Consider the following 16036-nt stretch of genomic DNA (forward strand, 5'->3'; position numbering starts at 1 on the left):
ATTCTTCCAACCTAGAAAAAATAATTTAACAGTTTTGTGTATTTACTTCTAGGATTTATTTTTATTATTTTCTTAGTATATTTGTATGTGTGTGAGAGAGAGATTGTAATGCATACCACTAAGAATCATACTATATATGATGTTCAAATCTTGCTTTTCTTCTTTTTAATTAATATAATTTATTTATAAATGTATATTTTTTTATTTTGAGAGAGTGAGTGAGTGAGTGGGGAAGGGGCAGAGAGAGAGCATCCCAAGCAGGCTCCGATCTGTCAGCACAGAGGACGATGCAGGGCTTGAACTCACAAACCATGAGATCATGACCTGAGCCAAAATCAAGAGCTGGATGCTCAACCGACTGAGCTAAAAATGAATCTTATTTTATACTTCTTGAAATGCTCTCATTTCATGAGTTTTAATAGCTATTTTATATATGAATGTGCAACAATTCATAATTTGCTCAATTAATTGATTAATTAACCATTTCTTATTGGATACTGGAGTTGTTTCCAAGTTCAGTACTAAAGTATCACTGAGATAAATATATTGATACATAAGCATTTATTCAGATCATTGATTATATTTCCTTTAATCTGATTCCTGGCAGTTGAAATGTTGGTGGCTTGCAAAGGGTTTCTCTAAGGTTGACGAAAGGTTCTAAATTGCTCCTCAGAAGGGCTCTGTATCAATTTTCACACTAGCAATCTCTAAAAGTGTATGCCATGCTGAATCCTTGCCAATCACATCCTATCACAAAAAACAACTTTGTCAATTGATATAAAATGGTAACAACCTATGTTTTTAGCTGCATATATTCCTGTGATTAGAATTCAAACCCAATATGTCTACAATTGGATATAAAATCTTCCCTCACTCTTAACTTCTGCTCTGATAATCATCCTTCTTCCTAGAATTGTTTTCTCAGGTAAGAGACTCTTCAATAGACCTAGTCACCCAGACGTAAGCCATCTATTCACTAAGCGCTGTCAGTGGGACCTCTGCAATATTTATGGACTCCAATTTATTCTTACTGCTGTGGTCAGACAACCATCTCCTTGGGTGGCTACTATTACAGTTTCCATGTTTTATTTTCTTGTCCCTTTAACCTACTTTCTCTCTTCTATTGGGTTTATTTTTTTAAATATAGAAATGCTTTTTTTTTTACCATAAAGGAAAGATATATTCATTATGAAATATCAGAAGAGAATAAAAAATAAATTACAAGTCACCTGCAATCCCACTATCCAGAGAAGAGATCGTTGAACATAAGGATACTTAAACACAAAAAAGGAAAACCACCCTACTTCACCGGACAATAAAACCACTTCCTGTTGAAACATTTTTAATGTTTCCTTATTTACTACAGGAAACCTCCAACCTTTCCTCTTCATACGATATATGTCACAGAAGGATCCAGATAGAGCAAGCGTATTGCCCTGTACAATACCGAGAACCCCACATCACTTAGTACTTTTGCATTCCTTCAAACAGAAACTCTCTGAATACCTTTTAAGAAGTATTTTTAGAAATGAGTTTCAGTTTGGTTTGAAGAAAAGGCACAAAAGAGAGATCCCATTAGCAGTGCTCCAGCTTATATACTGGATATATTTGTATCCTACATATATGATCACAAAACTAAACAAGCAAACGGAACGCACCAGGAATTCCTCTCCTCCTTGGAAGAGGGTTTAGTGGCCACCCACTGTTAGCGCACATGGCTCTTACTAGTCTTACTCTAAGTTCCCAAATGTATTTTTTACACAGAGAGTCACACAGCTCACCTAGGAAAAACTTGTAATAATTCACAGTCTGGATCATCAGGGAGTAGAAATCGAGAGATAATGGCTGACCTTTGTGTAGGACCAAGGACAACGCGGCCAGCAAACTGCGTGTCCAGCCCAACTGGTGTTTAACAGAGTTACGTTCCTTTAGCTAAGACATACCAGGTATGGCTGAACCAACAGACAGGCCCACACCACCGTCAGATAATTTCCCATCGATATAGACTTTCCAGGCTCCATTGGCACTTGTCCAAGTGATTGCAATGTGATGCCAACTGCCATCGTTCACGGAGGGACAGTCTGTTATCTTTTCCTTGCCATTCACATAAAGAACCCAGCTGTGAAAAGATTCCAGGCAATACAGTCATCAGTCATACGTTGTAATCTCATCTATAAGGCAAGTTACTATTTTTTCTTCTTTTTGTTTTTTTGTACGCAAAGCACTTCCAGCGAAAACATTACTTCTTCTCCTCCATTTGGTCATATTTCATTGAGGCAGATTTGGTTTATAAGTTACATTTCATTGTGGTTCACTTAAAATTAATTTATGCTTCTTAAACATGAAGGGGTAGGAAGAAGTCTTAGGATGATGCAAGCAACTGATCCAACATGAGACAATTCACCAGCTCTCTATACTGAAGAGAGTGAATCGAGAATAGAATGAATGAGAGTTGTACAAACATCAGACTGGTTTTCTTCCTTCTGAATGGATGTTTCTAAGACTAGGAACAACCTTCAGATGTCTTGCAGAAAGGCAGTTCTGTCTCTGGGTTGCCGAAGCTGTCACAGGGCAGACAAAGTAGGTCGGCCCAATGGAAAGCATAACTGGAACTAAACACAGATGACCAACTACAAGAGGGTTCCCACAACCATGTCACTTTGGGGAATGTCAAAGATAATAAGCAGTTTGAAGTGAACTATCTTCAAAAGCAATTGGAGAAAAAGAAAAAAAATAGGGAAAACTGATAAAGAAGATGAGAATTCATTAAATACCTCTTTCTGCATCTTCTTAGTCCCTATTCAAAGATGTTTATGGAAAAAATGGAATCTTTATAATATTAATTTTTCCCCTTTGTGTTGTCCCATTTTCCTTCTGTTCTTCAAGGGGGTAACATTCTCTCTTTTTATGTATTTTGCCTTAGGAGAGATTTTTTTTTTTTTTTTTTGCAAATACCTTGGAATTTGTTTCTGAAAGTTCAGGTCCACTAAGAAGAATAGGGTTTGAGGACGGGGAGATTTCCCCCAGAATAGTGAGAGTCCCACAGACTGAGGAGAGGGAAGAGAGCTTTCTGTGGGGCCAGCAACCTGCTCAGTAGCAATAGGACAGAAATTTGGGCAGATCGGAGAGAAAAAGGCCACCACAGACTCTTGTCTAGATTGAAGGTAAGGAGTCCACACGGCAAGGAGGTGTGATTCTGAAGAGGTCACAGAAGCTGGGGCAGTTCACAGCCCAGTGGAAAGCTGTGTGGACAGAACGCCGATGCTGGAAGTCCTGGCCAAGTCTGTGGCTCTTTAGCAGAGCTCTGTGGGGTTTTGACAATCTGTGAGAATCTAAGGTAGGAAAAGTGCTCAGTAGAAAAAGAAAGGCAGAGTAACAGCTGAGGTTGGCCTTTCCGACAGCCCAGAGAGGTGGGGCCCTACAGTTGGAATTAATTAATCCAAACCGAAAGAAAGAAATATCATTTTATACACCTGAACTTGTAGGTGGATTCATATTCAATACATGTGTCTCACATGGGTTAGTAATGTCACTAAAATCCATTAACCCATAGAGGCTTTGATATATGAAAGAAAGAATGTCAGTCTTTAGAGTCAGGGTCCGAGACTTAGCTCTTCCACTCCCAAGGTGTAAGATTTTGGGCAAATCATTTAGTCTCTCCGAAACTTTGTTTTGCTTCCTATAAAATGAGTTTGTCAGGTCACTATGAGGATCAAATGAAGTGATACTTAGCAAATAGCAAAACATAATACATGCATAAGGTATTACCACTGAAAGTTTCTTACAGAAATTGCCCAGATGCTCTATTTGATTATTGTTACTCTGCTGTCCTTCTGGGGCACCTGGTCCCCTTGCTCCTCTGTCTCGCATCCCCAATGTCAGTTCTAACCTGGTGCCAGGATAAGATCCAGAGTATGGCTTTCCTGACATTTTTGCTTACCCGTTATAATCAGTCAGGAGGAAGGTATTGTCACTGCCATTCTCAATTGCATAGGAGATTGGCGTCCCATAGTTAGTGGTGTCAGAGGATTTCATCCAGAATGCACAGGTCACAGCATGGAGAGATGGAAGCACACCATCTAGCATGGCATAACCATAGATACCCGAAACTTCAAAATCCAGGTTAAAACCTGAAGACTGGTCTGCAACAAATAAGAAATGTGTGTGGCCCATGGCACTTGGCAGGCATTTCTTCAACAGTCTAAGGTGAGCAACAGATATGCAGTACTATTGTCAAAGCAGCCCGTTTCAGTAAATATGAGGATCTGGGGAGCAGTTTCAACAATAAATATATATTATTTATAAAATATAGAACACATTCTTTTAAATGAAATAATCAGAGGGTATCTAAGATAGGGAGAGCACTCAGTAGTGTCAAGAAGCAGAGAAATAGGGAATTGCTGGAAGGAGAGGTGGAACTGAAACATTAGTAAAGATGGGAGACACTAAGGGATGTCTGTAACTGAGGGGGTGAGCAGGATCCCGCAGAGCAGGGTAATTGATGCTGTAGGAGAGGGGGAGGGCTGATTGCAAGGGCCATATTCCACCTCTACTCAGGCCCCTAGCTCTTCCCTAGTTCATGAGCAATTCCGCTCTGCCCCAATCCTGCATACCATACTCAAGAAAACAAAAGTCCTACAGTTAAAAGACTCCAGTGTCCTAAGAAAGCTGCTTGGCATGGATTCTCAGTCGTGTCCATGGATTCTGAAATCAAGTCCTCCTAAATCAAGTGTCCCTTCTAAACATGTAGAATATGAAAAGCTCTACTACATTCTATTTTCTCTATTTCCCCCTTCAGCTTCAATTTCCTCACTTTTGCTATGGGGATAATATTACCTCGTTTGCTGGATGGCTATGAAGATTAAGTAAATACAAAATGCTTAGTATAGATTTTGGTATGTAGACAGTGCTTGGAACAGGTAAAAATTGACACTGTTATGATATCAATATTTTTAGTGCTGTTATGAATAACACTGAGTTTGCATATACCTATTTCACACCTGCTGCCTGAAAATCCGGGCAGACATTTACAACTGTAAGAGTTTAATTCATCGATGCAGGTGGCCTGATTTTGACATGGGCTAGAATGGCACTCATTGATGTTTAATTCACAAAATGGCCCCGTGAAGCCTGCTGCACATTGGCACCTGAAAGAAACAAAATGTTACTAACACATAGAAAGGCATCAGAGGAAGTCTCCCATTTATGACAATATTGTCTCAAAAGCCTTTGAAAACTGAAACTCCTAGATGCAGAGAACAGACTGAACTCCTAGATGCAGAGAACAGACTGGTGGTTGCCAGGGTGCATGTGGGATGGCAGAAATGGGTAGATTGGGGGTTTTTTGTTTGTTTTTCATTTAAATAAACTGAATAAAATACTCTGAAATGCTGAAACATTTTCTGCATAAACAATGCTTTAACTGTTAGTTACCCTTTTTTTGTTCATTTAGTTACCTTATTAAGATAATATAATTGAAGTGTTATAGTAGCAAAAATAGTATAGGAAGTAGTTCTGGTGCAGCTGAAGTACTATGTACACACTGGGAGCTCTCTCCCCATAGAAGGGCTAGGAAAAAATATAAGGTTCACATACCATTCTAAAGCCTTTTATACATTAAACCAATCTTTACTGGTTTAATGGCATAGCATTACTATCATTCCCATTTTACAGACAAGTAAACTGGCTCAGAGAAGTTGATCTGTCCAAGTCCCCTTGTTACTAAACAATGGAGTATCATTTTATTTATTTATGTATGTGTGTATTTATCTATCAATACATTTATTTAATTAATTAAAACAATTTTTTTATTGTTTGTTTATTTGTTTATCTATTTATTTATTTTGAGAGAGAGAGAGAGAGAGAGACAGAGTGTGAGTGGGGGAGAGGCAGAGAGAGGGAGACACAGAATCTGAAGCAGGCTGCAGGCTCTGAGCTGTCAGCACAGAGTCTTATGTGGGGCTAGAACCCACAAACTGTGAGATCATGACCTGAGCCAAAGTTGGACGCTTAACCGACTGAGCCACCCAGGAATCCCTGAAGTATTATTTTAAACCCAGTCTAGGGCCTTGCTCTTAATCAGCATGCCACACAGTCTCTGTGGTATGCAACAAATCATTTAAACATGTCGGAGTGGAAAATATATTTGATAATGTCAAATGCTGATATAGGTGTCATGAAATGGAGAATCTCATATAGTGAGTAGAAATACCATTTGGCATTGTCAGGGGAAGTTGACAGTTGGCATTCCCACAGCCTTTATGTCCATTTCTACTTACGTGCTCCAGGAAATTATTGCACAAGGGCACAAGGACACATGTAATCAATGGCTAGTAGTAGCATTATTTTAAATATTTATGAAGAGGATAATGGGAAAATAAACCACAGTACAATCATTCACTGGAATACTAATCAGCAGTTAAAATAAACTAGAGCCAAATGTATCAACCTTGACAACACATAACATTGAGAAAAACCTAAATTGCAAAAGGATATATATAGTATAATATCAATCACGAAATATGTAAAAGTATACTATATACTATTTATGTGGTAAAAAATGAGATCTGAATGAGAAAGAGATTCACCAACTTCAGAATAGTTGTTACTATTGAGGAAAGAGTGTGTGTGTGTGTGTGTATCTCTGTGTGAGGGTGTCTGTGTGTCTGTGTGTATGTGTTGAAGGGACTCCAAAACTATCTTTAGAAGGTATTTCTTTAAAACAAAAGATGTGGGGGCGCCTCGGTGGCTCAGTCAGTTAGGCATCCAACTGTTCATTTCAGCTCAGGTCATGATCTCACAGTCTGTGAGACTAAGCCCTGAGTCGGGCTCTGTGCTGACAGTGTGGAGCCTGCTTGGGATTCTCCCTCTCCCTCTTTCTGCCTCTCCCCTGCTCACAAATGCTCTCCCTAAATAAATACACAAACATTAAAAAAACCCCAAAAGATGTGAATCAAATATGACAAAGTGCTATGGCTTGATAATTACTGTGATGAGAGTGTAACTTTTATTGTTCTTGGTAACCTTCTGTGTGTCTGAAATATTTAATTAGAAAGGAACAGTTTAATACATGAAAGCATTGTTAGTAGCATGTTTCCACGGGGACCTCTATGAATAAATGGTGTTTGAGCGTTGAAGAGAAAATGTCAGTTGGAAGTGTGGTGGTGGTGGGGGGGGATCTTTACTGAGTTCTCTCCATTTGGTGACAAATCTATTTTGGCTAGAATGTCACTCATCTTTATCTGCCCATGATTGACATCATTACAGTGGTCCAATATCCTTGTCTGTGAAACAGGTTCACTTTGGTGACAACTAACATGACCTTGGAATTAGAAGACTTCACCTTTCCTCTAGTTAGGATTTAGACAGACTTGGTAATCAGAAATTGTTTTTGACCCTGGGAAGAACTTAGAACTCCTGTGTTTATATGGAAATCTCTCAATCCTATGGGTAGGCACTATATGCCAGAAGATGTAAATAGCCTATGAAAAGATGAAGCTATGCTGATAAGACTTCATTTCCACATCAAGAGTGAAAGTCTCATCCCCACAAGTGTGGGGATGAGCACTGGGTGTTATATGGAAACCAACTTGACAATAAACTATTAAAAAAAAAAAGTGAAAGTCTCACCGCCAGATTTGGCTTCTTATTCCTCCTGGATGGTGCCCTTGCTATTTTGTTGGGGGACAGTAACAAAGGGCGCTGAACCAGAAGAGGACTGGGAAATGCTGGAATTGGGGTAGACTGGTTTTTTTTCTGTCTCTCTCTTTCTTTTAAAATAAACTTACAAAGACAGTGGCATGTTGAGGACAATAAACTTTCCTAAGATTCTGTAAGCAAGATGAGTTCTGTTTTTTGTGCTTGTACTACAGAAGCCACAGAGCCTGCATGGGTAATGGGATGAAATACGGCAGACACGATCGCGATGCAGGAGTGTTGGTTTTCAAATGATACTCCACTGGCACCCCAAAAAACTCCACCTTGGGGAGACAAAGTGTTTCTCCTCCACAAAGACTACTGTTTCCAACCACAGAAGTTTGGTTTTTTTTTTTTTTTTTTTTTTTTTTTTTTTTTTCTTTTCTTATTATTTTTTTTTTCACCCACNTCATATTAGATTTCTTATGAACCAAGTGTTGCTAAACTAAAAGAAATGTTTGAAAACCACAGACAGAGACTGTCGACTGGCCCCGTGACAGCATGATTTCACAATTCCTTTTGACTTTAGCTGGTGTAAAAACTCCAGCTAAAATATAAGATGTTTAAAAATGAGGTTTGTCCAGTGCTTTGGGTATTTGCTTCTGTGTTATTGTGTTTGCTTTCATCTTTCATGACCTCCCAAGTACAGAGCAGTGGTTTCCAAATCTGCCTGTGCCTCAGAATCACTGGGGAACTTAAAACACACAGGTTGCCTATTATAACATTAGAGACTCTACCCCAGACTTAGTGAATCAAACCTCAGGTGGTGGGGAGAGCCTACTGCAGTTCATTCTTGGGCTAGAATTAGGGAATGGCTGACCCGGGACTCGACGTAATATACTCTATAAAAGCTGCAGAATTGCTGAATGGTTAAGAAAATGAAAATAGTGCAAAGAAACAGACTTCGGGCTTTACCTGAAGCTGTTGGCACCATCTTTACAGGTAGCTCCATTTTGGCACGGTTGACTGAGACACTCATCCGTGTTTTTCTCACATCGGCTACCCAAAAATCCAGGGGGGCATTTGCACAAGAACCCCCCGACCTGATCTTCACAGACTGCATTATTTAAGCATGGGCTTGGCTGGCATTCATTGACTTCTGTTTCACAGTGCAGGCCTGGGGACGGAAGAGGGCGAGGAAAGAGCCCAAATGTTAACCTCCTCGAAACTATGATCAAAGTGAGGACTTTGTCGTGGACGCTGCGCCTGAAGAACTGGAAGGGAAGCTGCCGAACTAATGGCTTTGAGATCCACTCCTGAGTGAGCTTTGGCTTTTGTAAGTCATTTTAGGATTCCCTTTTTTTTTTTTTGTAATCTTCTCTTTTTATCTAAGGACTTTCTGAAACTAACATTAGTGATGGACATCTAATTTAGATAATGTTAAAAGATAAAACTTGCAAATTTAGTTCAAAATTTTCCTCTGTTTCTTTGACCTTGCTCTTTTCTTTCACTGGTCATTTTTCTGGATTTTTCTCTTTATAAATTATATGCACTATATCATTGTATTTAGCATCAATTTGCAGTACGATCTGATACAATTTATTTCCAGCTCCTTCTTGAATGTTCATCTTAGCATATAAACTCTGGCCTTCTCTTTCTCTCTGTCTCCCTTTAAATATACACGTCCACACTTTTTCTAAACCGCTTGAGAGTAAATTGCACCTTTAATGCCTTTTTTTACCCTGAAATACTTCAGTGTGAATTTCCTTAACAGACTTTCTCTTAGATAATAACGGCACAGGTACAAAACCAGAAAATTAATGTTAACATAACAGAATGCTAAAAATTGCAGTAACTTGTGGTGCTTTGCAGGACTTCGAGACAATGAAGGAAAAATGGAAACATCTTACCTGTGTATCCTTTCACACAGGTGCAGTGATAGCCATCCAAGCCATCAATGCAGGTTCCTTTATTTAGGCAAGGACTAGAGTTACACTCATTTATGTTTTCTTCACACAGTTGACCTGCAGAGAATAATAGAATATTTTACCTAGAGAAAACCTGAAAGGAATTTAAGACTAATAGCTTTCAAGCAAGCTATTCAGGTGTAAGAGCAGAACAATCAGAAATTGTGGCTAATAAAGTTGTGAAAAATTATTGCTCTTGGCCAAATACATTGCAATAAAATATTTTGTGCCATTCTACTTATTGCAAAATATTTCTAGCAAAAAAATCTGACATTTTCAGCATAGGATGGAAAATGATGACATGAATATCTAGTTTACTTATTTTTAGTTAGGATGAGAAGAGTGGTCTGCTTTAAAATTTTTATATTATTTGGTAGTTCTTCACCTCTTTATTGAATTTATTCCTCGAGTCCTTAAATATGACTTGTTTCTCTAGTTGCAGGTTTGTACCTTTAAATAACATACATAATAACCCCATACCTAGTGCCTGGCCACTACCATTCGACACTCCATTTCTGTGAGTTTGGCTTTTTTAGATTCCATGTATAAGTGAAATCATGCAGTATGTCTTTCTCAGTCCAACTTATCTCATTTAGGATATGCCTTCCATTTTTATCCCTGTTGTTGCAAATGGCAGGATTTCCTTCTTTTCATGGTTGAGTAACATTCCATTACATAGAAATTGATCACATTTTCTTTATCCATTCATCCCTTGAGGTACATTTAAGCTTGCTTCCATATCTTTGCTATTGTGAACAATGCTACAATGAACAAATCTTTCAGAGAGTGATTTCATTTCCTTTGGATAGATACCCAGTAGTGGAACTGCCGAAGCATACAGTAGTTCTATTTTTAAGTTTTTGAGGAACCTCCATACTCTTTTCCATTAGTGGCTGCACCAGCTTACATTCCTACCAAGAAGGGCTCCCTATTCTCCATGTCCTCGCCAACACTGTTACCTCCGGTCTTTTGATAATAGCCATTCAAACAGGTGTAAGCCGCTATTTGTGCTTTTGATTTCCAGCAGTGAAATTTCAATGATTCTAAAGTCTATACTGTAAAGACAACAAACTTTCCTCTTACCTGTGTAACCAGATGGGCATTCACAAATGAATTGCCCAACTAGGTCTTTACAAATTCCATTGTTGAGACATGGCAGTGAGCTGCATTCATCAATGTCTGTTTCACACTTTAAGCCTAAAATGGAAACCAAACACTGAAGGACAATCAAAGAGAAGGATTAACAGAAACAGAACCATGATTAATTAAAGATAATTCTCTCGATAATTTGAATCTTTAGGGAGTGGTGGTGATGAAGGAAAGGGCAATATTCCTTAAGTGCTATCATCTAGTTAAGTACTTAAAGAAAGTACTACCTCTTTCTAGAGAGATTTAAGATATCCTTACGAAAATACGTAAAAGATAGCAGAAAATCCCAACTTAGAAGTTGGTAGTGGGGAGAGTGAGGGGGAAGACCTGGGAGCATAAAATGGAGCCAGAAATGAGCTTAACTCCAAAGTGAAAAGTATAAGTCACTTATACTTTCTATTAAGGCCAGTTGGCTGAGCAGAGGGGGTGAGGCCGAGTCTTGCCAGATCTCAGCTCCTATGCCAGGTGTCCTAGAGTGAAGATACATCGTCCCACAGGGTGCACACAAGCTTTTGGTAGGCTAGCTCTGCCAGAAACCCATGTTCTTCCTTTAAACTAGTGGATCTCAAAATGGCCCCTGGACCAATAGCATAAGCAATTACCTATGAATGTGATAAAAATGCAAATGATCAAAAGTGCCCTAGACCTGCTGAATCAGAAATTCTGGGTTAGGGTCCAGCACTCTGTATTTTAAGAAGCTCTCCAAATGATTCTGATGATTAATGATTCATTAAAAGTTGAGAACCACTGTTCTATATTATGCCACTTGCTTATAAAATTCTAGGACAAGATCCATTATTTCTTTTTTTTAATATAGTTTATTTATTTTTGAGATGGAGAGAGATAGAGCATAAGTGGGGGAGGGGCAGAGAGAGAGGGAGACACGGAATCCGAAACAGGCTCCAGGCTCTGAGCTGCCAGCACAGAACCCAACGTGGGGCTCGAACCCACGAACCGCGAGATCATGACCTGAACCGAAGTCGGACGCTTAACCGACTGAGCCACCCAGGCATGCCTCCATTATTTCTTATGGAATGTTGGGATAACATTTTTGTCAAAATTGAAACACACACATGCACAGACACACAGACACACACACACAGACACACACACACACACACACACACAAGTTGAAATAAGTGAAATGCCCATATTCCTGATGGCCCTGGGCTACATTATTTTCCAACATTCCTTTTGTTCATTTTGTGGTGAATTATTTTATTTCAACACCATTTTTCTCATTGAAAAGATATTTTATGTTGGTTGCCCCAAAGAGGGGGAAAATGCAAAAACTACATTTCTAGGAGAAAACAGCAACTTATTTACATAAATTACAATTTTAAGATATAGTTCATTTCCCTCTCAAAAACTGTATTTCTGGACTGAACTCGAATGTGACTCAAACTGCAAGAAAACACAATTCTTACATGATTTCTGCAATAATCAATTTCAAAGCCATATTGTTTCTCCAGGCACAGCTTCCAGAAATATAGAAACAAAGCAACAAATCATAGCTAGTCACAAAAACTTCCACTAGTGTGAAGCCAATGAGAGAAACTGGAGTTTGTTTAAAAATGTTTATGCTGGACAAATTGTCCTACATTGACTATCATACATTTAATTTGTGGTAGAATGGAGCCTTGGCCATGGCCTCTGAAACTGTATCCCTATTTAAATTGTGAGTTATGATGTAGCTTTCTCATAAAGAAGGTGATTTTTTAATTTTTCCTCCAAAATGTGCAAAGGCGGCCATCATTTGTAAGATACACACTTTTTTCACCTTGGTTTATCAAGCTCAATCAAATTTTTGTGCATTGATACAGTCTAATGTATCTCACATGCCCTAAAGTTTGACATGCAAGTCACAACGATTTCACCTGAAACGCATATTAAAATTTGCATCCTCTATGTTACCTGTATATCCAGATGGACAGAGACAAGTATAACCACGGCCCAGCTGCTGGCAGGTTCCACTATTGTGGCAAGGGTTTAAGAAACATTCATGGAAAACCTACCGGGTGGCAAAAAAGAAATCTATCAGAGACAAAACATTCCAATCATTTCAAAGCAATCCTGACTTGGAAGTTTTATGTTTGTGGTATTAGGCAGTTCCTGTTTCCGAGTAAGTTGACTCAGTGCTGGCCGCACTGCTGCCTCATCACGTTGGTGCCTGCCACACTGGGCATATGTGATATATATTATTCTTAAGTGATGTAATAGTAAGTGCTTCCAAATGCTGCCTGCATGTTAGGAACCATTTGAGGAGTTTTAAAAGTGAAGGATAGGGCTCCAACCCAGACCAGCTAAATCAGAACCTCTGGGGACTGGGGATCTGTGCATCATTATTTTTTTAAATTTGGCCAGAGGATTCTAATATGTCTCCAGGGTTGACAGTCATTGCCCTGGTCATTCTTAAACAAATTTCTATGTCTGCTGGGCTCAGTTTCAAATGTGACTTATGAAGCTCTGACAAATTTGGATGAGACTGTAGAAAGTTGAAATAAGAAATACGACTTTATTATCCTCCTTAAAAATACTTACAGCCAAAGAATATATCATGACAATGGGCAAGGTCTATTCAGAGTAATGGCTAAATCTACCAAAATAATTGGTCATAGCATCTTTTTTTTTTTAAAAAAGGAAAGCAATCTAGTTATGTTCATGAGCTCTATGTCTTAATTTTTTTAAAAAAACTCATACCTTATTCCAATAAACAATCACTTTTTTTCTCTGACAAAAAATTTAAATAATTTTCATGAAAGCTGAGTAACTCTTTCAGAAAAGGCCTTTGGCAAACCAAATGCCCCTTACTCAAATGATGGGTTATGCTTGTGGTAAGTGTTAATTATTAGGGATTTTAGAGGCTCCCCACATCTACACATTCTCTATGTCAGGCACTGCTGGGGAAAATTCCCAATTTCTGGTACACAGAACTTCTGATGCTGCATTTTTTCAAGTTCTTACTAGAAGTCACAAGTAAATACTATTATTCATTGATAATATTCATAAGACTTGATTATTTAAGGTTTCAAATCTGGCAGTTTCCCTGTGTGTGGCATGTATAACGACAACGTGTTTTCTATTCCACTGGAGCAGATTCTAGAAGTATAAAAGGGACTTGCCTGACTGCTGACTTCATAGTTCTTTTTGATATGTCCAGGAGAAGTATGGGGCACTACACTTTCCTCTGCTGCTGAGAAAGTTGAACTAAAACCTAGTAAGATTAATAAGAAAACATTAGATTCTCTAATTAGTGTGAGGTAGATATTGCCAGTAAGTAGACTCTATCTACATATGATAGTCAATATTCTGGTTCTTAGAGTGGGTAAAGTCACATGTATTTTCTTTTGTACTAAAAGAGAGACCATACAGATGAATGGGATACATCATTAAATCCTAGACTCTAAGAGAAATGTGGAAATTATCAAGTTCTATGTTCCTGAAATAAGAATCTTTGAGTCACTGTCTTCAAAAGGCCCTCCAAAAGGCAGTTTAACAAGTCCCGACACCCAAATGCACTGAAAATAGTAATATTCAGAATTGCGGCTACCACGAGACAAACACAAGTGTCCAACAGGCGCGATTATGTGAGAAATGAAGGGTGTCTTCTTACTGGAGCAGTCCGTGATAGATCCGGCACCAGAGGAGGCTGTAGTTCCATAAAAGGGACAAGATAAGCAGAAGGACTTTCCTGGATTGGGTTGGTAGTAGTCTCGAGGACATGGGTAACAGGGTGTTAACCCAGAACGCGAGAACTCTCCTACTGGACAAGGTACTGCACAGGTAAAAACAAAGCATTTGTGAGTCGGAAGCAACATACTCTGGTTTTAAAAGAAGTACATCAACCTTTAGTTGGAAGAAAGCTACTGAATTGTGAACATATTCTCTTGCACATATTTACTACTTGTACTATTTTATCACCCAGGTAAACATTCTGTTGTTTCCCTCCCTCTCTTAAGTCAAAAAAAATAGGACAAAATCTTTTTAACCTCTTCTATTTGGGGGGGGGGAGAGCGAGAGAGAGAGCAAGAACGAAAACGTGCGCACACGCGCGCGTGAGAGAAATCTAAGTATGCCAAAAGTGATATTAAATTAGAACTTAAAAGAGTGCATTGAAATGACCAGAAAAATGTAATCCATTGTGTCTGCTCCCTGATGGTGTTAAGGATAACACAGACAGCCCTGGGGCCAAGTGAATTTTGTATTTTAAATGGCTTTCCTATGGTGGCTCAGTCGGTTGAGCTTGAGAGTCAGGCTCTTAGTCAGCTCAGGTCTTGATCTCATGGTTCATGGGATCAAGGCCACAGAGTCTTGCAGCACAGAGCCTGCTTGGGATTCTCTCTTTCTCTCCCTCTCCTTGACCATTCCACACGTGTGTGTGTGTGTGTGTGCACGCGCGCTCATGCGCGTATGTACTCTCTCTCTCAAAATAAATAAATAAACATTAAAAAAGATAAAATGAAATAAATGGCTTTCCTAAAACAAATTCAGAGGTCAGAGGCTCTTAAGCTTCCTTTTAACTGCATCCAATGGGGCCAGAGTAAGAAATACCATCCCGGTTCAGCGATAATCTTTCCTCTTCCTGTAGGACCATATGTAAACAATACCATCACCAAAACTATCATTTGTAGGACTTATTCTTCTGATAAAAGTAATTTATAAAAAAAAAAGTTTATGTTTATTTATTATTGAGAGAGAGAGAGAGAGAAAGAACAGAACAAGTGGGAAAGGGTCAGAGAAAGAGAGGGAGACACAGTATCTGAAGCAGGCTCCAGGCTCTGAGCCATCAGCACAGAGCCTGATGCGGGGCTTGAACCTACAAACTGTGAGATCATGGCCTGAGCCAAAATTGGACGCTTAACCGCCTGAGCCACCCAGGCACCCTGATAAAAGTCACTTTTACTTTTTAAATCTTTTTTTAATTTTTTAATCTTTATTTTTAAAAATTCATGTATTTATTTTGTGTGTGAGAGAGCCTGAGTGAGGCTCCATGCTGCTAGTACAAAGCCCAATATGGAGCTGGAACCCACGAACCATGAGATCATGCTTTGAGCCAAACTCCAAGAGTTGGATGCTTAACTGACTGAGCCACCCAGGTGCCCTTTCAGATGCTCTTTCAGAGTCATTTTTAAAAAACGAAAAATTTCAGACTCTTGAGTTTGTAGCCACAGACCCAAGGATATTTAATATTCTAAGTAGTGATAAAGATGAAATGCATTATATATATATATTACTTTAATATAGTAATATACTTAAAATAATTTTAAATTCAACATGGTAAAGGA

At 38.8% G+C, this 16036-nt stretch overlaps 1 protein-coding gene across 1 annotated transcript in view; it reads right to left on the minus strand.

Moving 5' to 3' along the window:
- The window catches only part of SVEP1 (sushi, von Willebrand factor type A, EGF and pentraxin domain containing 1), a 190781-nt gene that overhangs the window by 69075 nt on the left and 105670 nt on the right, over positions 1 to 16036 (minus strand). The window contains 9 exon segments of the mRNA XM_077769764.1: positions 1944 to 2119; positions 3941 to 4142; positions 4990 to 5147; positions 8611 to 8812; positions 9546 to 9659; positions 10686 to 10799; positions 12666 to 12762; positions 13874 to 13965; positions 14365 to 14526. Of these exon segments, the coding sequence (XP_077625890.1) occupies positions 1944 to 2119; positions 3941 to 4142; positions 4990 to 5147; positions 8611 to 8812; positions 9546 to 9659; positions 10686 to 10799; positions 12666 to 12762; positions 13874 to 13965; positions 14365 to 14526 (1317 nt within the window).

The sequence above is a fragment of the Crocuta crocuta genome, unplaced genomic scaffold (assembly GCF_008692635.1).
Source record: "Crocuta crocuta isolate KB4526 unplaced genomic scaffold, BGI_CrCroc_1.0 scaffold95, whole genome shotgun sequence".
Classification (NCBI taxonomy): domain Eukaryota; kingdom Metazoa; phylum Chordata; class Mammalia; order Carnivora; family Hyaenidae; genus Crocuta; species Crocuta crocuta.